This window comes from Panthera onca, chromosome A2, assembly GCF_046562875.1.
Source record: "Panthera onca isolate mPanOnc1 chromosome A2, mPanOnc1 haplotype 2, whole genome shotgun sequence".
NCBI classification, from domain to species: domain Eukaryota; kingdom Metazoa; phylum Chordata; class Mammalia; order Carnivora; family Felidae; genus Panthera; species Panthera onca.
The window spans coordinates 162,751,948-162,777,833 of record NC_138340.1 but is presented as its reverse complement, the minus strand read 5'-3'; the positions used below and the strand labels follow the sequence as shown (position 1 = coordinate 162,777,833).

General features: G+C 42.3%; 1 protein-coding gene and 1 pseudogene across 2 annotated transcripts in view; one reads left to right on the top strand and one right to left on the bottom strand.

Annotated features, from left to right (window-relative positions):
- LOC144614375 (GTPase IMAP family member 4 pseudogene) overlaps nucleotides 1-25,886 on the bottom strand; it is a 67,262-nt pseudogene that overhangs the window by 33,935 nt on the left and 7,441 nt on the right. The window lies entirely within an intron of this gene.
- On the top strand, nucleotides 4,674-11,759 carry GIMAP6 (GTPase, IMAP family member 6). The gene is made up of 3 exons (XM_078437600.2): nucleotides 4,674-4,965; nucleotides 7,404-7,488; nucleotides 10,092-11,759. The coding sequence occupies exons 1-3, from the start codon at nucleotides 4,792-4,794 to the stop codon at nucleotides 10,871-10,873; spliced, it is 1,041 nt and encodes a 346-aa protein (XP_078293726.1). The 5' UTR covers nucleotides 4,674-4,791; the 3' UTR covers nucleotides 10,874-11,759.

Below are 25,886 nucleotides of genomic sequence, written 5' to 3'. Positions count from 1 at the left end.
TTTCCAGAGTGGCTGCACCAGTTTGCATTCCCACCAACAGTGCAAGAGGGTTCCCGTTTCTCCACATCCTCTTCAGCATCTATAGTCTCCTGATTTGTTCATTTTGGCCACTCTGGCATGAGGTTGTATCTCAGTGTGGTTTTGATTTGTATTTCCCTGATGAGGAGTGATGTTGAGCATCTTTTCATGTGCCTGTTGGCCATCTGGACGTCTTCTTTAGAGAAGTGTCTATTCATGTTTTCTGCCCATTTCTTCACTAGAGTATTTGTTTTTCAGGTGTGGACTTTGGTGAGTTCTTTATAGTTTTTGGATCCTAGCCCTTTGTCTCATATATCATTTGCAAATATCTTTTCCCATTCTGTTGGTTGCCTTTTAGTTTTGTTTATTGTTTCCTTTGTAGTGCAGAAGCTTTATCTTCAGGAGGTCCCAATAGTTCATTTTTGCTTTTAATTCCCTTGCCTTTAGAGATGTGTCAAGTAAGAAATTGCTGCAGCTGAGGTCAGAGAGGTTTTTTCCTGCTTTCTCCTCTAGGGTTTTGATGGTTCCTGTCTCACATTCAGGTACTTTATCCATTTTGAGTTTATTTCTGTGAATGGTGAAGAAAGTGGTCTCGTTTCATTCTTCTGCATGTTGCTGTCCAGTTCTCCCAGCATCGTTTGTTAAAGAGACTGTCTTTTTTTCCATTGGATATTCTTTCCTGCTTTGTCAAAAATTGGTTGGCCATACTTTTGTGGGTCCAATTCTGAAGTCTCTATTCTATTCCATTGGTCTATGTGTCTGTTTTTGTGCCAATACCATGCTGTCTTGATGATTACAGCTTTGTAGTAGAGGTTAAAGTCTGGGATTGTGATTCCTCCTGCTTTGGTCTTCTTCTTCAAAATTACTTTGGCTATTCGGGGTCTTTTGTGGTTCCACACAAATTTTAGGATTGCTTGTTCTAGCTTTGAGAAGAATGCTGGTGCAATGTTGATTGGGATTGCATTGAATGTGTAGATAGCTTTGGGTAGTATTGACATTTTAACAATATTTATTCTTCCAATCCATGAGCACGTGAATGGGATCAGTTTATTTATTTGTCTTTCTGTTGCTTCATTATTAGTGTATAAGAATGCAACTTATTTCTGTACATTAATTTTGTATCCTGTGATAAGTTTATTTTTGAAGGAGACAGAGACAGAGCACGAGCAGGGGAGGGGTAGAGAGGGAGACACAGAATATGAAGCAGGTTCCAGGCTCTGAGCTGTCAGCACAGAGCCCGATGAGGGGCTCAAATTCATGGACCCCAAGATCTTGACCCGAGCCAAAGTCGGATGCTTAACCTATTGAGCCACTCAGGCACCCTTACTTAGAGAGAGAGAGAGAGAGAGAGAGAGAGAGAGAGCGCACTCAAGTGGGGGAGAGGCAGAGAGAGAAGGAGAGAATCCCAAGCAGGCTCCACACCATCAGTTTGGAGCCCAATGCAAGGCTGATCTCAGGAACTAAGACCATGACCTGAGCAGAAATCAAGAGTCAGATACTTAACCAACTGAGCCACCCAGGAATCCTAATGTCATTATTTTAAAAATACTTTAATATTCAGAAACAGTAATGGGTCCCTTATGGTCTATAGTAACATAAAGTGTAACCAGCACTCAGATAAAGAAACAGAACATCCCAGAAGTCCCCCTATTATTCTCCAAGGGTGACTTCTAGCTGAACTTCTAATAGTATAGATCATTTTAGCTGTCCTTGTACTTAATATAAATGGAATTATGTACTATGTATTTCTTTTGTATCTGGTTTTTGTTTCTGTTTTCATTTGCTTACCATTATGTTTGAGATTTATCCATATCATAATAAGTAGCAATAAATTGTGCATTCTCACTATTAGTATTTTATTGTGTGAATATAACCCAATTTAAATACACACAATTTATAATTTGTGAATGAATATATAACCTGTATAATTAACCCAATTAATGTAGGCTATGTTACTTATGCTTTTTCAATTTTTATTTCTTTGTTTGTTTGTTTGTAAAGTGGGTTCCACACCCACCCAGCATGGAGCTTGGACTCACTACTCTGAGATCAAGATCTGAGCTGACATCAAAAGTCAGACACTTAACTGACTGAACCACCCAGGCGCCCCTGCTTTTTCATTTTAAAACCGTTTTTCAGCTATTTTACTTTATTTTATTTTCTAGTTTTATTCAGATATAATTGACAAATAAAAATTACATATATTTAAGGTATACAAGTTGTTGATTTGATATAGGCATACATTGTGAAATAGTCACCATAATCTAGCTAATTATCATATCCACCACCTCACTTGGTTACCATTTTTCTTTTCTTTCTTTTTTTGTCATGAGAATACTTAAGTTGATGGGCATTTACATTGTTTCCATTTTTTTGTTATTCTAAGTGCCACCACTATAAATATCACAGACATTACCTTTTGCAGAACAGAAGCACATATTTATGTTGGGTATGTACCTTGGGGTAGAACAGCTCGATATTAGATATGTGTAATATTCAGGTTTCCTAGATACTACAGACTTTTCCAGAAGAGTTCTACCAATGAGCATTTTCACTAAACATCATGTGAGAGTTCTATTTGCCCCACAGTGTCAGAAGTTTCCTTTATATGGAACATTCACACAATTTTCAAGTTTATTCTTAGGCATTTTACTTTTTGTTGTTATTTTTTAATTCACAAGTTATATATAATTGGCTATTGTTAAGTTAACATAATTGGCTTATGTGAGTCAGTTTTTATGGTTTTTATTTAATTTTGCATCCATCAACTTATTAAGGTCTTTTATTGTTTATAGGAGCATGGTTATAGGTTTATTCTCTTCTAGGAGCATGTTATATGGTTTATTCTCTTGATTTTCCCAGGTAATAATCATAGCATTTATAAATAATGATTTTATAGCCACCTTATATTTTTTATACATGCTATTTGTTTGTCTTTTATGGTTTTAATGTATATTTCCTCTAGATAAATATTTAAAATAGTATGAATAGTAAACATTGTATTTTATTTTATTTCTATTTTAGAAAGAGAGAGCAAGCAGGGGAGGGGAAGAGGAAGAGGGAGAGACAGAATCCCAAGCAGGCTCCATGCTGTCAGCACAGAGCCTGATGCAGGGCTCGATCCTATGAACTAGGAGATTATGACCTGAGTCAAAATCAAGAATCAGACACTCAACTGACTGAGCCACCCAGGCACTCTAACAGTGAATATTTTAAACTTCCAAATTTCCATTCAGCCTCCAAAATGTTTATCAAAATCTTTTTATTACTAGCATATCTTCCCCAAGAAGGAAGAATTTCACAGCAGTTCCTGAGAAAAAAGATGGATGAAGCATTCAAGTGACTAAAGTAAGTCCATCAAGGCCAGAGCAGATGAGAGAAGAGAGAGGTGACAGTGAAATGAGGAGAAAAAGGTGGGAAGTGGCCATATCATCTGGATCACCCAAAGTGGGGACACAGAAGGAAAAGCTAAAAAATTGTGATGATCACAGCCCAGGGTCGCAGACCCACTGAGAGAGTGGGATTTAATTTTAAGATCATGCCTCCCACACCCACTCCTACCACCCCATCAACAGGGCTTCAGTATAAAAACAGTGAATTAAAGCTGATAGAACAGGGGCACCTGGGTGGCTCAGTTGGTTAAGTGTCCGACTTCAGCTCAGGTCATGATCTTGCAGTTCGTGAGTTCGAGCGCCACGTCGGGCTCTGTGCTGACAGCTCAGAGCCTGGAGCCTGCTTCGGATTCTGTGTCCCCTTCTCTCTCTGCCCCACCCCTGCTTGTGCTCTGTCTCTCTCTTTCAAAAATGAATAAACATAAAAATAAATTTTTAAAAAGCTGAAAAAACAGCAAGATAGAAACTCTATTTAAGAAGGGCTTCCTAGGGAAACCCACCAACAACAGTGAGAACAGACAGGAACGTTAGAGGAAGCCAGCTCTATAGCTTCAGCAAATATGAACACAGCCCAACTCGTGGACAGATGAATACAAAACCTCACCCGCAGCTCTAGCTATGTTAATTCCTAATATAAGATAGATCCCATCCAGCTTTCCACATCCACACAAGGTGTGCTAACAGGAAAGAAGAAGTCCAGTCTGGAGACACAGGGATGACCAGACTCAGATATGGCACAGAATTGGGGATTGTCAGACGTGTGTGTGTGTGTGTGTGTGTGTGTGTGTGTTGTATACACACATACGTAAAGAGATTTATTACAAGGGATTGGCTCAATTGTTTTGGAGCTGACAAGTCCCATGGCCCACAGTCAGCTGACTGGAGCCAGTGGAGTAGCTCCAATCTCTGAGGATGTGCCACCCAGGACCCAGCAGTTCCAGTCTGCAGGTCTCGACCTAAGAGAAAATACTTAAAGGAAGTTGGAGTTAAGGAGGGAGGAAGAGACAATGGGCATCCACTGCAATGGCGAAGGCATTGGTATGTGCAGGAGACAGGCAACTTGCAAACAAGGGAGGAGATCAGTAAAAAATCAGGCCCCTGGCACAAAATTTTCTGAAGAGTCTGCTGCTTCTTTCTAAGCCTCTGAGTTATCCTGGTTCAGGACAAAAATAATAACAATACTGATGTTCTTGTTTTTCCTGTTTCTATTACCAAAGCCACAAAGTGCAAACAGCACGTGTTCCGACTGAGAAGGGCTTGGCCCTGGGTGTTCTCACCCACTTCCTGTTCCCCACACAGCAGACTTTGCTCTTTCTTGAGCAAAGCTCAAGCAAAGCTTGAGCTGAGCTTTCTGATCCCATTTTACTGAAAACTATAAGCAATGTATTCTATATATTCATATGTCATGGACAGTTTCCTCTACCTCTTCCAGTCAAAGTCCCCAGAAGCCTGCAATGTGTCGTCCCTAAAAGGAGAAACAAAGAATTCACAAGACAGCACGGACCCAGGAGACAGAAAACATGACCATTCCTCTTCCTCTACGGCTGACAGAGTGGTAAGTCTGAGTGAGTGAGAGTGTGTGTTTGTGTGCGTGTGTGTGTGTTGTGTATGTATGTTTCTGTGTGTGTTGTATGTTTGTGTTTGTGTATGTGCTGTGTTTGGGAGTGTATGTGTATGGGTGGAGTGTGTGTGATGTGCTGATGTGTATGTTTATGTTGATGTGTATCGTGTGTTTGTGTGACTGTGTATGTTGTGTATTTGTTTGTGTGTGTTTGTGTGACTGTGTATGTTGTGTATTTGTTTCTGTGTGTATGTGGGTGTTTTATGTTTGTGTGTTTTGTGTGTGTGTTTATGTGTTTATGTATTTGTGAATATGTGTGTGGAGTTTTCTGATTGTATGTGTGCAGTGTTATGTGTGACACGTTTGTGTGTGTGTGTATGTTTGTGTATAGGTGTATGCTGTGTTTATGAGTGTGTGTTTGCAAGTTTGTGAGTGTGTGTATGTTTGCAAGTGTGTGGGCGTGTGTTGTGTTTGTGAGTGTGGGTGTGTGCTGTTTGTGACTATGTGTGGTTGTATTTGAGTGTGTGTGTGTTTGTTGTGTTTGTGAGTCTGTGTGAATGTTTGTGAGTGTGGGTGTGTGTTTGCGAGTGTGTGGGTGTGTGTTGTGTTTGTGAGTGCACGTGTGTAGTGCGTGCAGTGTGCGTTTACAGTGGTACGAACCCATCCATGAATAAGAGTCAGAAGAACTCTGTTCCCTGCTCGAATTCACTGTTTAGCTCTGAGCAAGATGCTTTGGCGAGTTGACTCTCCTCCTGAGAAGCATTAAGTGGGGGGACATAGCTGCTTATGCTCTGTGCTGGAGACAAAACCTACCAAGTGCGGTGAGGCAGACGTGTGAGGTGCTGGACAGGCAGGGGCAAAGCAGCGAGGCCTGGGGCGTGGGCTTACTTGTTGGTGCAAGGCTGGGGCACACAGTACAAATTTTCTGCCTGTGCTCCTCACCCAGCTCACCTACCCGCCCTGCTCTTACCTTCCACTGAGCCTCCCCTTCTTTCTAAAGGAGTCACGAGATTTCACTGGTGAAGTACTGCCTCAGTTTCCACCAAGGATGTAAGGAAGCCAAGGACAAAGAGGTTGAGGGGTCTCCAGGTACAGAGATAGGAGCACTAATCTCCTTGTTCCAGAAGCCCTTTGGATAGGCAAATGCTGTGTCCCTGCTAGGGATAGCTGGGGACAGCTGTTCCCCTGACCTGGTCACTCTCTTTTCCTGAAGTCACATGACTTACTGGACTGTGACTGTTTTGAGCCTGGCCCTTCAGAGGTGACATTGCTAAGTAAAGCCAACAACCATACAGCACGGGCCACACTGACCTCCCGCTGGGCAGCTCCCAGGATAAGGGCAGGACTGAAGTCATTTGCCAGGTTAACAGAGTACAATGGCCTTCTGAGGATGTTGTGGCAATGGGAAAACCATGCCTATCAGGGCCTCCTGTAGCTGGGTCTCCCCACACCCCACAGCCTTTGTCTGGCGACATTCATCTGACTGTGTCTCTGAGAGTCCTACATGTTCTGGAAAAACAGTCCTGGAGCCATGCAGTTTCCTCCCTGACTCCACAGAGAATATCAAGCAGCTATAGGCTGACGGGCCCCTGACATAGGGAACTGTGTTAGTCCATGAGGCAGGATGCACTGAGCGAGGTTACATGCTCTCCGCAGAAGGATGCCAGAAGTTCCTGGATAGAGTGGCATGGCCCTTCCCACAGGGGAGGAGACCTCAGGGACATTTAGTTCAGGCCTAGCATTCACACTTATGGGGACAATAAGGCCCAGGCAGTGTGACCATCCACTGTGACCAACTGATGGCCGTTGGAGATGAGCACTGCAGTCTCCTGGCTCCCAGCAGGACTCTGCCCCGCACCCTGATGGTCCCGTTCCTGTCCTCACAGCAGAACCTGGCCACCAACCTGTAAGCCCTCTGTAATCCTAACTTACTAACTGCCAAGCCTTCCCCAAAGATCAGGCCTGGACTACCCTTTTTGGCCCAAGATCCCTGCCCCCATCCCCCCAGTTAGTCCCTCGCCACGACTTCCTGCCCATGCCCTCCAGATACACTGTGGCCACACCAGTCTTCCCACTGCTCTCAGGACCCAGTATCAGACCTGCCTCTGCTCTCTGTTCTTTTCTCTCCTCACAGAACGGCTCTAGGACCTTGTCTCTCCAAATACTACCTGCCACCTCGGCTGTCAGGCCAGTTCACAGTTCACATTTCTCCATGAAGTCTCTTACACTGCCAATAGAGACCACAGTAGGGGTGGGGGGAGAGGAGAGAAAACAGGGTCTGCAAAGGAAGGAGAGACCCCTCAGACGCCCTCCTCTCTCTCCTCATTCAGGCTGCTCCCCTCAAACCTAAGTTTCTGGCAAGAGAAAGGCAAAAGTCAGGTGCCTCTTAAAACTGTTGAAAAACCAATAAGACATATTATGGTTTTCTCTAGATAAAGAAGGAAGAATATGAAGAGATTGTCCAGGAGAATCCTGCAGGAGCACTGTGTCAGGATCCTAAACAAGACGTTATAGGAGGTAAACTACTTTCTAGCAGAAATGAGCTTGAGAGAGGTGTGGATGGGGATGTTTAATGACAGGTGGTGCACTGGGACAGGCAGCGGGGTCCATCCCTGTAGAGATTTGCCCACCTGGGCTGCCATCAAGGGGGCTTTGAGTTGGGGGGGGGGTCTTCCTTTACTGCAGCCAAATAAGACGGAGAGGGCCCTGATGGGCACAGTGGGGGAAATGAAGGGAGACACAGTGCCAGCCGCCCCCTTTACTAAATCTCTGTGCCAGGCCCAAAGAAAGGGGTCTGTGCATTCTGGGCTTTCTTCCTCAGGTAGGATGTGCTGATGGTGTGACCAAACAGCTCACTGGAGCCTGAGGCTCTGCAGCCAACAGACCCCATGCAGGTGCTTGGCCGGATCAGATGGGAGAGCTCTCAGGGTCATACGGGTTGCAAAGCAGCATGTGAGCAGACAGGATGTACTTGGCTGCTGCCTCAGAACTGGGCTTGGCCTTCTGGAGGGGGTTCTCTCCAAAAGCTACTGCATCAGGGCCAGGCTTTTAACTTTCAAGGGCTCAACTTTGCCATCTACCTTGGGCAGACAGAATCTGGGAATGCTGGAAATCCATCCAATTTCCTGCCCAGAAGAAATTATTTGTGATTCATTATGTATTTTAACACAAACAGTTTTTTACTACATGAACTTCAATGGCCTGAGCCACTGGGAGAGAGCCTTATTAATAAACCACCAAAGCAAATTACCCGTAGAAGTGCTGATACCCGATTTACCTATTCTTTTTTTTTTTTTAATTTTTTTGATGACAGAGACAGAACATGAATGGGGGGGGGGGTCAGAGAGAGGGAGACATAGAATCTGAAGCAGGCTCGAACACACAGTGTGAGATCATGACCTGAGCCGAAGTCGGACACCCAGCTGACTGAACCACCCAGGGGCCGATTTACCTATTCTTGCAGCAATCAAGGTTAAATATTACTTGAAAAATCCTCTCCAGCGCTCAAGTGGTATATTTAAATTCCAGTGGTGTGCTCTGGTCCCAGTCGTGTGCAGAGACAGGGTTTGCTATCTTTGCCCAGCTTTTCATTGGCTGGGAGGGCAGAGGTGAATGTTCCATGCTTCCTTGAAACCCTCATCCATTCACTCAAATTCCTTTCAAGTCAGCTGGGGGAAGCTGGAGGGAGTCAAAGCCATTCAGTTGGAATTGGCTGCTGGGTCAGCCTGGCCTGGGTGGCAGGCAGCAGAAAAAACATGTCATTGCTGAAGAGATTCTGCGGAAGTCAGTGCCCATCCTCCCCTCAGGAGGCTCAGGGCTCTGCTGTTGAGACACATCACTATCTTCAATGGGGGAACAGACTTGGAAACCATTTATTAGCTGGCATTTCTCTGTGTGCTCTGGGTCTCAGATCTGACAGTTCAGAAGGGAATTAATTCCCTTCCTGGTGCTCAGCCCCAAGAATCCAAGAACCTTGACACTAGGTTTCTCGATATTAAACTGGCATCTCCAAGTCTCTCTCAGCTCATGGTTCTGGCATTCTGCTGGGCGAGAATGTCCAACCCAGACTTCAAGGCTGCTGAATAGGAATGTGGCTACAGGGTGTTTCTGCACTTGGAGCCTGGGGGTGGGTTGAGATCGTCCCACACTCCCAACATTCTCTGTCGCAAAAGCTGAAGAAGGTGATGTGGTCAGACGCAAGAGGTCACGTGTTTCTTTTTCTTCCTGCTTTTACTGAGAAGGATCTCCAATCAGGGAGACTTAGGGAAGCCCAGGGTTCCATAGTCATAGTGGGCTAATTCCCATCTGGGTGAGAACAGGTGACCCTGATAAGAAATGTCAAAACCGAACCATAAAAATGTGGTATTCTAACACACCATCCAGCAATTCCCCTTCTGGGTGGATACCCAAAAGAACTGAGAGCCAGGGACTCAGACATTTGTACGCTGATGTTCACAGCAGCATTATTCACAATAGTAAAGGGTGGAAACAACCCAAATGTTCATATATGTTTATGAATAAACAAAATATGATACAAGCCTACAATGGGGTATGATCCAGCCTTAAAAAGGAGGGCAGTCCGGACACGTGCTACAACATGGGTGAATCTGAGGGCGTTATGCTGAATGAAAGAAGCCAGACACAAAAAAGCAAATCCTGCAATATTCCACTAGCATGTTCTACCTAGAATGGTCAGACTCCTAGACGCAGAAAGAACACTAGAGGTCACCAGAAATTAGTGCGGAGGGAGTAATGGGGAGTTGTGGTTTCATCAGGACAGTCTGGGATGATAAAAAAAATTCTTGAGGTGCACAGTGATGATTGCACATGATGTGAATGCACTGAGCGCCTCACCTCAAACTGGGTACAATGATGAATTTTGTTATATTCTATAATTTTTTACATTGTCTTTTTACCACACTTGTTAAAAAAGGTTTTAAAAAGGCTAGAAAGAACGTGAGCCTCCCCGCCCCCCTCCCCCCGCAGGTCTCCGGTGCAGAGGCGGGTCTTCCGCACCTCCCCCCCCCCCCCCCCCCACCCCCGCCGACGTCCTGCCCCGGGGAGCTCCCAGCCACGCGGCTCTAACCCCAGCTCCCTCTGCTTTGTTTCGGCGCTTCCAGGTCTGGGGAAGGCCCCACCGAGCCCCCAGAGACTGAGGCTCCTCCTAGTGGGGAAAGCCGGCAGCGGGAAGAGCGCGACGGGAAACAGCATCCTGGGCAGGAAAGAGTTCCAGTCTAAACTCAGCGCTCAACCGGTGACCCGGGCCCTGCAGAGGGCCAGCCGCGACTGGGCCGGCCTGGAGCTCGAGGTGATCGACACCCCCGACATCCTGTCCCCGTGTGCCCCGCTGGAGGCCGTGTGCGAGGCGGTCGTCTTTTCCGCCCCCGGGCCGCACGCGGTGCTGCTGGTGACGCAGCTGGGCCGCTACACGGAGGAGGACCGGCAGGCGGTGCGGCGCCTCCAGGAGACCTTCGGGGTGGGCGTGCTGGCCCACACGGTGCTGGTGTTCACGCGCAAGGAGGACCTGGACGGGGGCTCCTTGGAGCAGTACGTGCGGGAGACCGACAACGAGCCCCTGGCCCGGCTGGACCGGCAGTGCTCACGGCGCCACTGCGCCTTCAACAACGCGACGGGCGGCGCGGAGCAGGAGGCGCAGCTGCGGGAGCTCCTGGCGCAGATCAACTGCATCCTGTGGGAGAACAACCACCGGCACTTCAGCAACCGCGCCTACCGCTACTGCCAGCGGAATGGTCTGCGCGGAGACGGCCAGGAGAAGCAGGTGCCCGGGGGGAGCGGCTCAGAGGAGGCGCCCGGCGCGGAGCCCTGGCGAGAGGGTCTGTGCCAGATCCAGAAGGAATCGGAGGAAGTTTACAGACGTCTGCTGAAGAGGGAGCCCATTTGAGCCTCGGCCGGGCCTCAGCCTCCGTGGCCAGCTGTCGGCCTCTCCGTGCCCGTGGGTCCTTGGCCATCCCAGTCTCCTGATCCGCGGGTGCGGTCCGGAGTGCCCAGCTCGAACCCCCCGGGGGCCTTCATCACACCTTCCGGGGCGGTTGAATGGCTTCTACGCTGTAGGGAGCAGCATGCCAGGTGGAGCGGAGAACTCTGCAGTGCGCGGGCGTCTTTCTGGAGGGCTGTTGCTGCGCATGGAGAAGAGAGCAGAATGGGGTCTGGCTCTGGCCATCTAGCTGCATAAGGAGATAGGTATGCCTCGGGTGCACCTCAGCTTCTTTGAGGTTCTAGATGCTTCTGGAGAGTCTGACCAACTGATGGAAGCAGAATTGGAGCAGACTGGAGCAACATACCCGTCCCTAGTCTCTTTTCCTTCCTTCAAGCTGTGTGACAGAGGGTCTCCAGTTACCTTCATCTGGGAGGGGTGGGAAGTGCTGGAAGGCGGTCAGAGATCAGAGGACACAGCGTCAGGTCTGTTTGGTTTAGTCCAATGGTTAAGTCTCTACAACCAGATGCCCGCGGACTACATCTTGCAGTGTGGAGGCCGGGACACCTCTCTAACCCAGACCTAATGGACCTCTAAGAAAGTTTGAGCGTTTCTTTTGCCAGAATATTCAGAAAAGTGTCTCAGGGCCCAACAAGACTTATTTGGGGGTGCATACTTAAGTCTTTGTGCCAGAACCATTTATTAGATATGCCATCAATTTCCCACTGAACTGAAGCACGTTGATCATATGATACGTTTTCATATTCTGTAAGATCTATGTCAGGATTTTCAATTCTGTTCTTGCCTCCTACCGTTCTTCCTTTCTTATGAATAAAATATTGATTTCATTTCAGAGGCTTTGCGTATAATATGTCAGTCTACATTTTTATATTTCCTTTGTTATTCTCAGGCATCCATTCTTCAGGGTGAAAGCTAAGATCATTTGCATTTCCATTAGAAGATTAATTTCTTTAAGTGATCTTGTTTTAACTGTCAGCTTTGTTAATTTCATAACAGAAAATACATTGACCAAATGACAGCCTCATTCACTGAGTCTAAATGGCAAGTTACTCAAAACACGTTATCCAGTAAAAATCCTTGAAAAAAGAAAAATAAAATAATAAAATAAATAAAAATCCTAAAGAAATTGGTTTTAATTACATCAAATACAGTGGGTTTTTTCTCCTTTATGATTAAAAATCAGCGGTGATAAGTCCCACAAGATTTCAGGAGAAGGGATAGATGGGGCACTATCGCTCCCTCAGCCTCAGACAATGGGGGAAGACGTGTGTGGATATGTTCTGGGAACTCCACAGTCTGTGAACCAGTAAGAAAAAAAGTGATGTGGGTGGAGGTGGGGGTGGGCTGAAGACAGAGTGTTGTCTTGGCCGAGTCTGTGAAATCGCCAGCTTCAGAATTTGTGCCTTTCTAAAAACATCTCTACACTGAACAAAGCATGAAAAATGGGGATGTGGACAACTAGAAGAGCTCAGTGCACACTAGGTTGTTTCCTCCCCCGCTGGGTCCAAGCATCTGTTAAAAGTATCAGGGGTTGTTTCCAGCTCCCAACACTCCTGTAATAACACTGAAAAACTATGTAGAAAATACAAAATAATAATAATCATACAACAGTTGCTTGAAGGCACTGGGGAGTGACCAAATGCAGGCAGACACTACAGGGAACTGTAATCCCCAAACTGTCTAGAAGAAATTTTTTGTCTGGAAGCCTGAAAGAATTGGTCACAGTACTGATGGCAGCAAAGATGGAACCTGAGGTTCCAGTTCACCAAGCATTCCATGGCGATACTGAAAGGGTCATGTTCCTGGAGTAAAAACCACATCAGGGCAAAGAGATTTGCTCTAAAAGAAGACCAAGCTCATGGGCATTGAGGAGGGCAACTTTTGGGATGAGCACTGGGTGTTGTATGGAAACCAATTTGACAATAAATTTCATATTAAAAAAATAAAAATAAAAATAAAATAAAATAAAAGAAGACCAAGCTCAAAGTAGTCCCTTCCTAGGAATGTGTAAAACCAAGCCTTCTCAAAGCCAAAGTGATCCACCAGTAATTTTTTAAAAATGTTTATTTATTTATTTTGAGAGACAGAGACAGAGCACAAGCAGGGGAGGAGCAGAGAGAGAGGGAGACACAGAATCTGAAACAGGCTCCAGGCTCCAAGATGTCAGCACAGAGCCCGACGCGGGGCTCAAACTCACAAACCGTGAGATCATGACCTGACCCGAAGCCAGATGCTCAACCAACTGAGCCACCCAGGCGCCCCGATCCACCAGTAATTTAAGTGCCTGCTACGACAAAGTCAATATTCTTCAGGAGATAGTAATATCTTGAGTCTCTACAATGTATTATCTACAATATCTTATAAATTATTAAAAATTCTTGTTTTCTAACATAAGGATAGGAAGTTATAAAATTTCCCTCTACACATGTGTATCTACATCTCACAAATTTGTGTATATTCCGTTTTCACTATCAGTTTAAAATATTTTCTATATTCTTTGTGATGTTTTTTCTCACTCATGGGTTATTTAGACGTATGTGTTTGAGTTCCAAATATTTGAGTATTTTCTAGAAATTTCAGTGTTCAGTATGGTAAGCATTAGTCATGTGTGGCTATTGAGCACTTGAAATGTAGCTGGTGTACCTGAGAAAAGGAAGTTTGAATTTTAATTTAGTTATAATTAGCTTTAATTTAAATTTAAAAGCTGAAGCAGTGTAAAATATTTTACCATGAAACACAGCTTTGTTGTTTAGGTGGAAATAAATTTCTCTTGAATATTGTATTACATATTATTGCTGTTTTGCAATGCAAATGTGGGACGTATGCATTGTTTCTAGTGTCAGCCATAAACCTGTCACCGAGCTATAGTCCTGTCAATAGATTGATTCTGTTTGAGTAATCTTCTTTCACTGAGGCAATACTTGTGTTTGAATACTGGATGTAGACAGTACGAATCACAGTAATGCCTACCTACATTATAGGTGGTAATTAAATTTAAATACTGATTATTTTATTTATAATATAATTAAATTAATTTTTGGTTTAAAAATCAATATGGACAAATTTTTAACTTTGAAATGAATGCATAATACTGATACAGAATGAACGGAGATCACCAGGTGAACTCCATGACAAGAACAGAGAAAGAGAAAGAGACCAGACCAACATATGTTACAAAATTCATGATGAGCAGCAATTGCACTTTGTTGTAGTACAACAAAGCCAGAAACAAAGTGGTTAGAGACGTTTTCAGGATACACATAGGAATTTTGATGAAACATTTCCTCTCAACAATCAAAAACAAAATGGACAAAACTAGTAACTGAGCCAGAATCAAATGCCCAACAAAACAATTCTAAATAATTTTTAACAGGATCTGAGCTTTTAACTTGGGCCACTTTAAAGCAGCTTTGATTATTGCACAAAAAAGAAAAATGCTTTAGTTTGAGAGATGGTTAAAGAAATTACTACTTTGGCTACGGTAAGTTTTGTTGGAAAATTTTAGGAAAAGCCTAAGATTTTTAAATTACCAAAATATGAAAGACCTTCCATTAAGGCACCAAACAATTGCCCATGGAAGAGAAGACCTTTTTGAGGAACCTCTATAATTGTTTTCCAGAGTGGCTGTACCAGTTTGCATTCCCACCAACGGTGCAAGAGAGTTCCCCTTTCTCCACATCCTTACAAATATCTGTTGCTTTCTGACTTGTTAATTTTAGTCGTTCTCACAGGTATGAGGTGGTATCTCATGGTGGTTTTGATTTGTATTTCCCATATGATGATGAGTGATGCTGAGCATCTTTTCAAGTGTCTGTTATCCATCTGTATTTCTTCTTTGGAAAAATGTCTGTTCATATCTTCTATTTCTTTATCTTAAAATGTTATTTTTATCTTATCTTTATCTTTAAACATTAAAAATAAGGCAAAAACATCTTTGACCTTGGTGGCAGCAACTTCTTACTCAACATGTCTCCAGAAGCAAGGAAAACAAAAGCATAAATGAACTATTGGGACCTCATCAAGATAAACTGTCTGCACAGCAAAAGAAACAATCAGCAAAACTAAAAGGCAACCAATGGAATGGGAGAAGATATTTGCAAATGACATCTCAGATAAAGGGTTAATATCCAAAATCTATAAAGAACTTATCAAACTCAACACCCCAAAAATCAAATAATCCAGTGAAGAAATGGGCAAAAGACATGAATAGACACTTTTTAAAAGAAGACATCCAGATGGCTAACAGACATATGAAAAAAAAATGCTCAACAGCATTCATCATCAGGAAATACAAATCAAAACCACAATGAGATACCACCTCACACCAGTCACCATGGAAAATTAACAACGCAGGCAATGACAGATGTTAGCAAAGATGCAGAGCAAAAGGAACCCTTTGACACTACTGGTGGGAATGAAAACTGGTGCAGCCACTCTGGAAAACAGTATGGAAGTTCCTAAAAAAATTAAAAATAAAACTACCCTACGGCCCAGCAATTGCACTACTAGGTATTTATCCAAAGGATACAGGTGTGCTGTTTCAAAGGGGCACAAGCACCCTAATGTTTATAGTAGTGCTATTGATAATAGCTAAAGTATGAAAAGAGCCCAAATGCCCATCAATAGATGAATGGATAAAGAAGATGTGGTATATTGTCACAGACTTTGAGTCTGGAGTTCTCTCTTGTCCAGCAAGAGAGCTGATGCAGAATTGAATATGAGAGAGGCTAATGTCCAGGATGAGACAAGAGACCTGAGTAAGGGTCCTTGCTCTGTATTTATTAGGATCAGAAGGCTTACAAACGTTATGGACATGCAGAAAGAGACAATAAAATAGTGATCATTAATTCATGTGTGTGAGAGAAAGGGGGTTTCGAAAGTATGCAGTGTTAGGGGTTTGGGTCAATATAAAACAAAATCCCAGTGTCAAGCATAGGGCTGTTTACTGCAGGCACCAGACACCGTGTCTGTTTATCTTAACCTTTCTAGCGGCTAAGTCAGATAGAGCATGCTACCTCAGGGTTAACAACACATTTTTCTCGCTGATTAGCTCTGGGAGCTTTTGTCCTGTAAAGGCTTTCCGCTTTACATTTTGTTTACCTAATGATAAATCCTGGGGCTTTTGCCCTGCTGTGGCAGCTTTCCACCTCTAGCTGTTCTTGGACGCTTTCATCCTGTGGAAGCAGCTTCTACTCTATGCTTCATTCTACGCTGAGTGCTTTCGCCCTGTGGCGGCTTTCTGCTCAGAGAATTCTTAAACTTATTCCCCATTGTATATATAAAATGGAATATTGCTTGGAATCAAAAAGAATGAAATTTTGCCATTTGAAACAACATGGATGGAACTAGAGTGTATTATGCTAAACAAAATTAGTCAATCAGAGAAAGACAAATATCATATGACTTCACTCCTATGTGGAACTTAAGATACAAAACAGATGAACATAACGGAAGGGAAGCAAAAATAATGTAAAAACAGGGATGGAGACCAAATATAAGAGACTCTTAAATATAGAGAACAAACTGAGGGTTGCTGGAGGGTTATGAGTGGGAAGATGGGCTAAATGGGTAACGGGCATTAAGGAGGACACTTGTTGGGATGAGCGCTGGGTGTTATATGTAGGGAATGAATCACTGGATTCATTATTATTATTATTGCACTATATGCTAACTAACTTGGATGTAAATTTAAACAAACAAACATTAAAAGTAGAACTACTGTATGATCCAGCAATTGCACTACCAGGTATTAACCAAGGATACAAAAATACAGATTTGAAGGGGCACATGCACCCTGATGTTTATAGCAGCACTATCAACAATAGCCAACTATGGAAAGAGCCCAAATGTCCACCGACTGATGAATGGATAAAGAAGATGTGGTGTATATATGTACAAGGGAATAATACTCAGCGATCAAAATGAATGACATTTTGCCATTTGCAACGACATGGGTGGAGTTAGAGTATATTATGCTAAGCAAAATAAGTCAATCAAAGAAAGACAAATACCATGTGATTTCACTCACATGTGGGATTTAAGAAACAAAACAGATGAACATATGAGAAGGAAAAAAGAGACGAGGAAGCAAACCATAAAGACTCTAAACTGTAAAGAATAAACTGAGGGTTGATGGAAGGAGGTGGGTGGGGGATGGGCTAGGTGGTAATGGGTAATAAGGAGGGCACTTATGATGAGCACTGGGTGTTATATGTAAGTGATGAATCACTAAATTTGATACCTGAAGCCAATTTTACCATATATGTTAAATAACTAGAATTTAAATAAAAGCTTAAAAAGAAAAAAAGACAAGATCTTTTTAATAATATCAAAGATTAATTGATATAAAATTTGAAAACTTTCAAGTATTTTTCTTTAGAACCATACGAGAAGTATGATATAAGACACTGGCCAAATAACATTTTTAGTATGTCTTAAAATATTCCCAAATCTATGAAGAGATGTTGTAAATTCAAGGCACACAATTAAATTAGAGGTAGGGGGATTTCAAAATCATTTGAGCCTGTCCGATGAGAATTTTAACAGATATTTGGCACCAATCTTTCACAATGGAGATCCCTGCGTAAGGCTCCAGCTTCAATCTCATACTGTATGCCCCAGAATTACTGAATCATGCTCTTTCCCAGTGCTGGATCCTGACTTTATTTTGCTTTGATTGTTTACAGAAACATATCAGCTCCCACCACTTAAACAGAGTATTTGATTAGGAAAACATAATCTAGGTACCAAAAGTAAAATGTAGGGACACCTGGATGGCTCAGTCAGTTAAGCATCTGACTCTTGATCTCAGCTCAGAGCTTGATCTTACGATTGTGAGTTCAAGCCCCATGTTAGGTTCTGCACTGGGCGTGAAGCCTGCTTGAAAGAAAGAAAGAAAGAAAGGGATGGAGGGAGGGAGGGAGGGAGGGAAGAAGGAAGGAAGGAAGGAAGGAAGGAAGGAAGGAAGGAAGGAAGGAAGGAAGGAAGGACTTTTAATCTAGGAAATGAGAGAGTTGCCCAAGCATGGGAAGGCTGGGAATGCAGGGGTTTGAGAAGCTAACTGGGGCTCTGAAACCAGCAGTTCTCATGGCCATCAGTGATGAAGCATAAAACCTGTGTGTTTGCAAAAGTTTCCAGAGAATGGTACTCCATCCCGTACATGTTCCAAATCACGAGGGAGCGTCTTGCATTAGTGAACTTTAACCTGGACCTACAGGAGAAGGGATGATATGGAATGTCATTCTAGGTTCCTTCCCTGTGATGCCGAGAAGGGACCTTGAGGGACAGTGAGTGTTGTCACGGTGACAACAGGGGATTTGGCACAGCTGAATAATTCATAGGTAAGGATTCACCTTATATCTGTTCTTATGGAAACATTCCCTATCTCATCCAAGAAATCAAATAAGACTAGTACCTATTTAATGCTGGGTGTGCCTGGGACAAAGTACTAATTTATTATCTCGTATTTTAGTCACTTGTGTCTTAGGATATTGACAGTTACTACCACAGTAGTGGGTGGCAGAAAACTCTTCCCTGTTCAATGTTGTGCACCAAATTCCTGGCATACATGAGGCATCTGTAAATGTTTCTTCACCCTACTCCTTGGAGATTTAGTGAAACTTGGCTCAAGATACATTTCCATAGCCTAGAGAGGCCAAAAGCCTTCACGCTCTTTCTGGGAATTTTCTGAGCTCACTTCTTTAGGCTTTCCTCTACTTTCTCAATCATATGCATTGTCCCATTTCACCCCATTTGATGTAGTTCTTCAGCTCTTTAACTGGTTTCCACAATAACAACATATATTAACCATTTTTTTAAGTTTACGTACTTATTTTGAGAGAGAGAGTGAGAGAGGGGCAGAGAGAGAGGGAGAGACAGAATTCCAAGCAGGATCACAAAACCTTGATCATCACCTAAGCCAAATGAACCCAGGAGTCAGATGCTTAACCAACTGAGCCACAGAGGTTCCCCATTAGCATTTTTATGAAAGTCACAGGGAGGGGTCCCACAAGCAGCAACAACATTACTGCACCAAGAGCTGACTCTCCTCTCTCTGGCTCAGAGGAGGAAATGCCAATCCCTCCAACTCCACCACCCAGGAAGTAGAAACTCTGCTGTGAGTCCTTCATAAATGATCTCCTCATGAAAGGCAGAGTGATTGATCTGTTTCAGAATGTGAGAATGTTAGGACAGTCTGACGTCCAGTAGACCACTTTTTCCTATTATATTTTATTTTTCAAAAACAGGAAGCAGATGGTACTTTCTCCCTTTTAGCTTGCTGGGACCAGACGTGACCCACACTTTTGGATACTTATTCCATTCTGTATGCACACCAAAGAAATTATTTCTGGCAGGTCCCAACTGAGTCACCTTCTCAGACAGTAAATCTGGTTGTCAGATAGTCCCAGGATGTACGACTAGCTCTGTTCCATTCAGGGAGAAGAATAAAGTCTTCTAACTTTGGACTCCAGTTCCTGCTCTGGTCTCTACTTCCTCTTTACTAGGGAGTCATAGACTTTTGATAGAATTCTGGTATTTTGCCTTATTTGATTTAGTTCTTTGCATGTACACTTGAGAATCTTGGAAAGGAGTCTTCAGTACTCTGAATCCAGCTGGTAACATTTTCCCTTTCAATCACAGGATTATTTTCTCCTGGGCAGTCACTCTGAAGGGATAGTCCCAGACAAGCAGCATCCACAACACCTGTGAGTTTGCTGAGAATGCAGATTCTCAGGCTCCACTGAGAGCTTACTGAATCAGAAACTTTGTACTTTAACAAGCCTTCCCACTGGCTCTGATGCATGCTAATGCTTCAGAAAATATAGAGAATGTGTGAAATGAAGAAGCATTAAGAATTGTATGAAAATTTGGTTGGGAGATTGTCAAGGGAATTCACCTTGAGGGTGAGAATGACGTAGCTGTGCAGCAAGGTGTAGAGAAAATTCACCCAAGGGACACATAGCACATGTTGCTTGTCATCTGCGTGTTATCCACCTGGCCTTTGTTCCTTACTAACAAAACTACAGCTGTGTTGATAAAAGTGGTGTATCATGTGAAATACTAAATCACACAGTGTTTCTTGCAGCTGTGGTAACCACATGATCAAGAGATAGAAGCCAAAGTCCTGGGGATTTCTGGGCTTGCTTTGCTTTTGTAATACAAGTGACATTCTGTTTTCCTTTTTGTTTCTTTCTTTTAAGTTTATTTTGAGACAGAGAGAGAGAGAGCAGAGGAGGGGGAGAGAAAGAGGGAGAGAGAAAACCTCAAGCAGGCTTTGCACAGTCAGCCCAGAGCCCAAATCTGGGCTTGATCTCAGGAACCATGAGATCATGACCTAAGCCAAAATCAAGAGTTGGGCACTTAACTGACTGAACCACCCAGGAGTCCCTGCCTTCCTTATTGTTTCTATCTTCTTTCCATCTGTAAGGCAGAGGTGAAGCAGTCATCTTGCTTCTTTGAGACAAAAGTCACTTGCAAAAAATGGCGGAGAAGGTAAGGAGACAAAAATCAAGTTATCAAGTTCTTTGGAGAGTTTCATCACCAACTTTTGTATAAAATTTTAACCTTTTGTTTGTTAAGCCACTTTAGTGATGTTTCCCTTACGTGCAGCCCAACATACTCCAGCTGGTATTCCAGGACTGAATGAGAATCACTGCCAGATCAGCCACACTGAGAAACAGGGGACGCCATTCAACAGGTAGAGGATGGGATCCCATCCTTCTCAACAAACCCCCATGTTACGTAGGCACTCCCACTGAAGGAATGTGATGGCAGGGTGGTGGGGGGCATGACTCTCAAAGTCACTTAAATAGACTGAACTCTGTCTAAAGGTTCTCTTTGACAGATCACATTGGACTTCTTTAAACAACATGAAACATTTCGTTATGGTTTTTCTCTGGAAGTAATGGGTAAGACCGAGGAAAGACTAGAAAAATTAAGGTTTTTACATTTTCTCTCTATATTAAATGTAGTCTATGTTTAATTTTGCTATGTAGGCTGTTCCCATGTACTCCACACTGCTCCACAAGAATCAATTGACTTAAGGTCTTAGGGGACTAATTTCCATAAGCTTGCTCAAAGTATTTTTCCTACAAAGCAACTATTATATCAAAAGGAATTAAAAATAGAATTAAAATTTCCCTATCTCAGTGTCCTTTCTCACAAATGTCTATCAGAGATATAATGCTTAAGAAAATATGCACACCACGGAGCACAGGAACTATTTTTACTGACGAAAAAGTTACAGAAAATATGAGCATATAGGACTTAAAATGCCCTAATAATAGATTTTAATACACCATTCTCAGTACAAAACAAACCAAGTAGGGGAGCCTGGGTGGCTCAGTTGGTTAAGCATCTGACTTTGGCTCAGGTCATGGTCTCACAGCTTGTGAGTTTGAGCCCTTTATTGGGCTATGTGCTGACAGCTCAGAGCCTGGAGTCCGTTTCAGATTCTGCGTGTCCCTCTCTCTCTGCCCCTCTCCTGCTCACATTTGGTCTCTCTCTCTCTCAAAAATGAATAAGTACTAAAAAAATAAAAACAAAAAACAAACAAACAAAAAACAAGCCGAGTAGCCAAAAAAGAAAAAAAAAATAATAAGAGCTAGAAGAGTAAACAACATAATGAAGAAATTAGATCTCATGGATATATTGAGAATTTACTCTCTTCTCTATAATAGCAGAGAACACACTCTTTTTGCAGGCACTCATAGAACATTCACAAAACTTGATCATTACCAAACCTCAGTGAGTTCCATAAAGTAGAAGTATTGCAAACAACAGTGCAATAAAACCAGAAATCACTTTTGAAAGGTAATCTGGAAATTAACTTTTAGGAAAAAAGTTTTGTGGAAAAAAATTATAAACTGACACTTTAGAATTTCTTAAAGATGATGATCATGAAAACACTAAATAGCAAACAGCTATAGGATTCATTTAAAGAAATGAGGGGAGGGGCGCGTGGGTGACTCAGTTAGTTGAGGGTCCGACTTTGGCTCAGGTCATGATCTCACTGTTCAAGGCCCGCATAGGGCTCTCTTCTGTCAGCGCAGAGCCCGGTTTTGATCCCTCCTCTCTCTGTACCTCTCCCACTTACACTGTCTCTATCTCTCTCAAAAATAAACAAGCATTGGGGCACCTAGGTGGCTCCGTTGGTTCAGTGTCGTACTCTTGGTTTCAGCTTAGGTGATGATGTCACAGTTTTGGAACCAGCTCCGATCTGACAGTGGAGCCTACTTGGGATTCTCCCTCTCTCTCTGCCCCTCCCCCGTTCATACTGTCTCTATCTCTCTCAATATAAATAAGTAAACTTTAAAATAAATGAATAAATAAATAAACATTTTTGAAAATAAAGAAATGAGGGGAGAAAATTCATTGCACCCAAGACTTCTCCAATAAGAATAAAAGAATGAAAAATAATAAATTCAATTCCCACCTCAAAAATACCTGTGAAAACTAAAAGGAAGTAAACCAAAGGAAAGTATGGAAATAATAAAGATAAAAACAAAAATTAATGTAGTAGGGAGGAAAACACACTAGGCCTAATTAACAAATTAAAATTCAGGCTTGTCAAAAAAAATTAAACTACTAATTATTTTTTTTGAGAAGAAAAGGGGAAAGGACCACAAATAAAATTTTCAATATGATAAGAGGTTATGGCCATTGAATTAGAAGAAATTTTTTTTATTTAATATGAAATTTATTGTCAAGTTGGTTTCCATACAACACCCAGTGCTCATCCCAAAAGGTGCCCTCCTCAATACCCATCACCCACCCTCCCCCCCTCCCAGCCCCATCAACCCTCAGTTTGTTCTCAGTTTTGAAGAGTCTCTTATGCTTTGACTCTCTCCCACTCTAACCTCTTTTTTTTCCTTCCCCTCCCCCATGGGTTTCTGTTAAGTTTCTCAGGATCCACATAAGAGTGAAACCATATGGTATCTGTCTTTCTCTGTATGGCTTATTTCACTTAGCATCACACTCTCCAGTTCCATACACGTTGCTACAAAAGGCCATATTTCATTCTTTCTCATTGCCAGGTAGTATTCCATTGTATATATAAATCACAATTTCTTTATCCATTCATCAGTTGATGGACATTTAGGCTCTTTCCATAATTTGGCTATTGTTGAGAGTGCTGCTATAAATATTGGGGTACAAGTGCCCCTATGCATCAGCACTCCTGTATCCCTTAGAAGAAATTTTTAAAATTTAAGACTTCTGTACAAATAAATATGAAGACCTAGATGAAATGGATAATTTCCTAGGGAAATACAGATTACCAATACTGTCCACTAGAGTGATGAAGGTGAAATCATAGACCAATTTACATGGAAGAGATAGGGAAAGCCATCCAGGAACCATACCACAAAGTTAACACCAGGGCCAGATGGTTTTGCATGGGAATTCTTCTGAACCTTCAACATCCAGATGTCCCAGTGCTCTTTAAATTGTTGCAGAACATTGGAAATGAACGGAAATTTCCCTAACTGCTCTTTCAAAAGAAATATAGCATTGATACCTAAGCTTGATAAAGACCATACAAAAAGATGAAACTATAAACCAATATCTCTCATGAGTATCAAAACAAAAAAACCAAATAAAATACTAGCAAATAGACTCCAACACCACATTCTTAAACATAAATGAAAAATTGATTCGTTATTGGAAAATCTATTAATGTCATTCACCTTATCAATAGACTTAAGGAAAAATAATCATAAGGTTATTTCCATAGATGATTTGTGAAAGCCTTTGACAAAATTTAATAGCTATTCATGATAAATAATATAATAGCTATTCACTCAAGAAAAGAGTGGACAGGGGCACCTGGGTGGGTCAGTTGGTCTAAACGTCTGACTCAATTTCGGCTCAGGTCATGATCTCACAGTTCTTGGGATTGAGCAGCGCATCTGACTCTTTGGGACAGTGTGGAGCCTGCTTGGGATTCTCTCTTCCTCTCTCTGCCACTCCCCTGCTCACACATGCTCGCTCTCCCTCTCTCTCTCTCTTTCTCAAAATAAATTTTAAAAACTTTTATAAAAAGTGGAGAATACTTGTTTAAAATATTTATACACACACAAATACAAATTGTATACTACTGTAATCCAGTATCTCCCTTACTTAACTGGGAATCACTGAAGATATATTTAGGAACAAAGCAAGCCATGTCCATCCTTTACTATTCAACATCGTGATAGACGTTTTAGCCAATGCAATGAGATAAGAGCAATCAATTATGGGCATAAGACTAAATAAAAAAGAAGTGATAAACTGTGGTGCATCCATAAGATGGAATCCTAGTCAGCAATTAAAGAAGACAAGCTATGGACACACACCACATGGATGATTCTCAAAGTTTTTATGCTGAGTGAAGCCAGTCTCCAAAGGGACTTTGTTTTACTTATCTCTAAATTCTCAGCGTACTCTTTTGTTGTTGTTTTGTTTATTTATTTACTTTGAAACGGAGGAAAGGGAGAGTGAGCACAAACAGGGGAGGGGCAGAAAGAAAGGGAGAGAGAGAATCCCAAGTAGGCTCCAAGCTGTCAGCGTAGAGCCCGATGTGGGTCTCCAGCCCACCAATGGTGTGATCATGACCTGAGCCAAAATCAAAAGTCAGTCGCTCAATTGACTGAGCCACCCAGGCGTCCCTAGACTCTCATTGTAGTATTATGGTATAAAATCTACCCTGAAGTAAAACAATCAATGAATGTTAATGAATTGATGAATAGATATGAACTCTTAAAACTCGAGAGAAGGGAATGTGTTGCATGTATCATTCTCCTATTCTATGAACCACCATATGTAGTATTTATCAAGGACTCTGCCTGCCTTCTGCCCTGGGAGACAAATGGGCAATGCTGTTCTCAGGGTATTTCATTTTTTTTAATGTTTATTTTATTTTTGGAGAGAGAGAGAGAGGAGAGAGAGAGAGAGAGAGAGAGAGAGAGAGAGAGAGAGAACGTGAGTGGGGGAGGGGCAGAGAGGGAGACACAGAATCTGAAGCAAGCTCCAAGCTCCAAGCTGTCAGCACAGAGGCCAACTCATGGCTCGAACTCACGAACTGTGAGATCATGGCCTGAGCCAAAACCAAGAGTTGGATGCTTAACCAACTGAGCCACCCAGGCATCCTTAGTCCATTTCATTTTTAAGAAACTAAGCAATCATCAAAATAGTAGTCTTTTCATATTTTCTTCATATTTTAAATTTCCAGGAAACTTTGTTCTTTCCTGTTGATCCAAGTTTTTTCTAGCATCATTCTGTTTTGGCCTGAAGAATTTATTTAACATTTTGTTTATGCAAGCCCTAGTGGGACAAATTCTGGTTTTCATTGTCTTCAAATGTATTTTTTTAATCTTTATGCTTGAGAGAGAGTTTTGCTGAATAAAGAATTCTAGGCTGATCTTTTCTTTCTCTTCAGCATTTCAAACATATTCCAATGTTTTCTGGCTCACATTCTTTCTGATAAGAAAGCAGCTGTCATTCTTATATCGGTCCCCTATATATAATGTCTTTTCCCCTCCTCTGGTTGATTAAAAATTTTTCGTTTTCTTTGGTGTTTCAGTAGTTTTACTATAAAGTGCCTGAGTTCTCTCTCTTTGCATTTCCTCCTTAAGGTTGATCATGATTTTTGGATTTCAAAGTTAAGGTTTTTCATCAGTTTTTTTTTTATTTGTGGTCATTATGCACTCAAGTTTTCATTCTTCTATTCTTGGGTTCAAACTGAATATATGAGAGTAGTTATTGTTAGTCCATTGACATGAGCGCTACATTCATTTGGGGTTTTTTTTTCAATATTTTCTTCCTTCTTGGGTTCTCATTGTGGTTTTGATTTGTATTTCCCTGATGATGAGTGATGTTCAGCATTTTTTCATGTGTCTGTTAGCTATCTGGACGTGTTTTTTGAAAAGCGTCTAGTCATGTCTTTTGCCCATTTCTTCACTGGATTGTTTTTTTGGGGTGT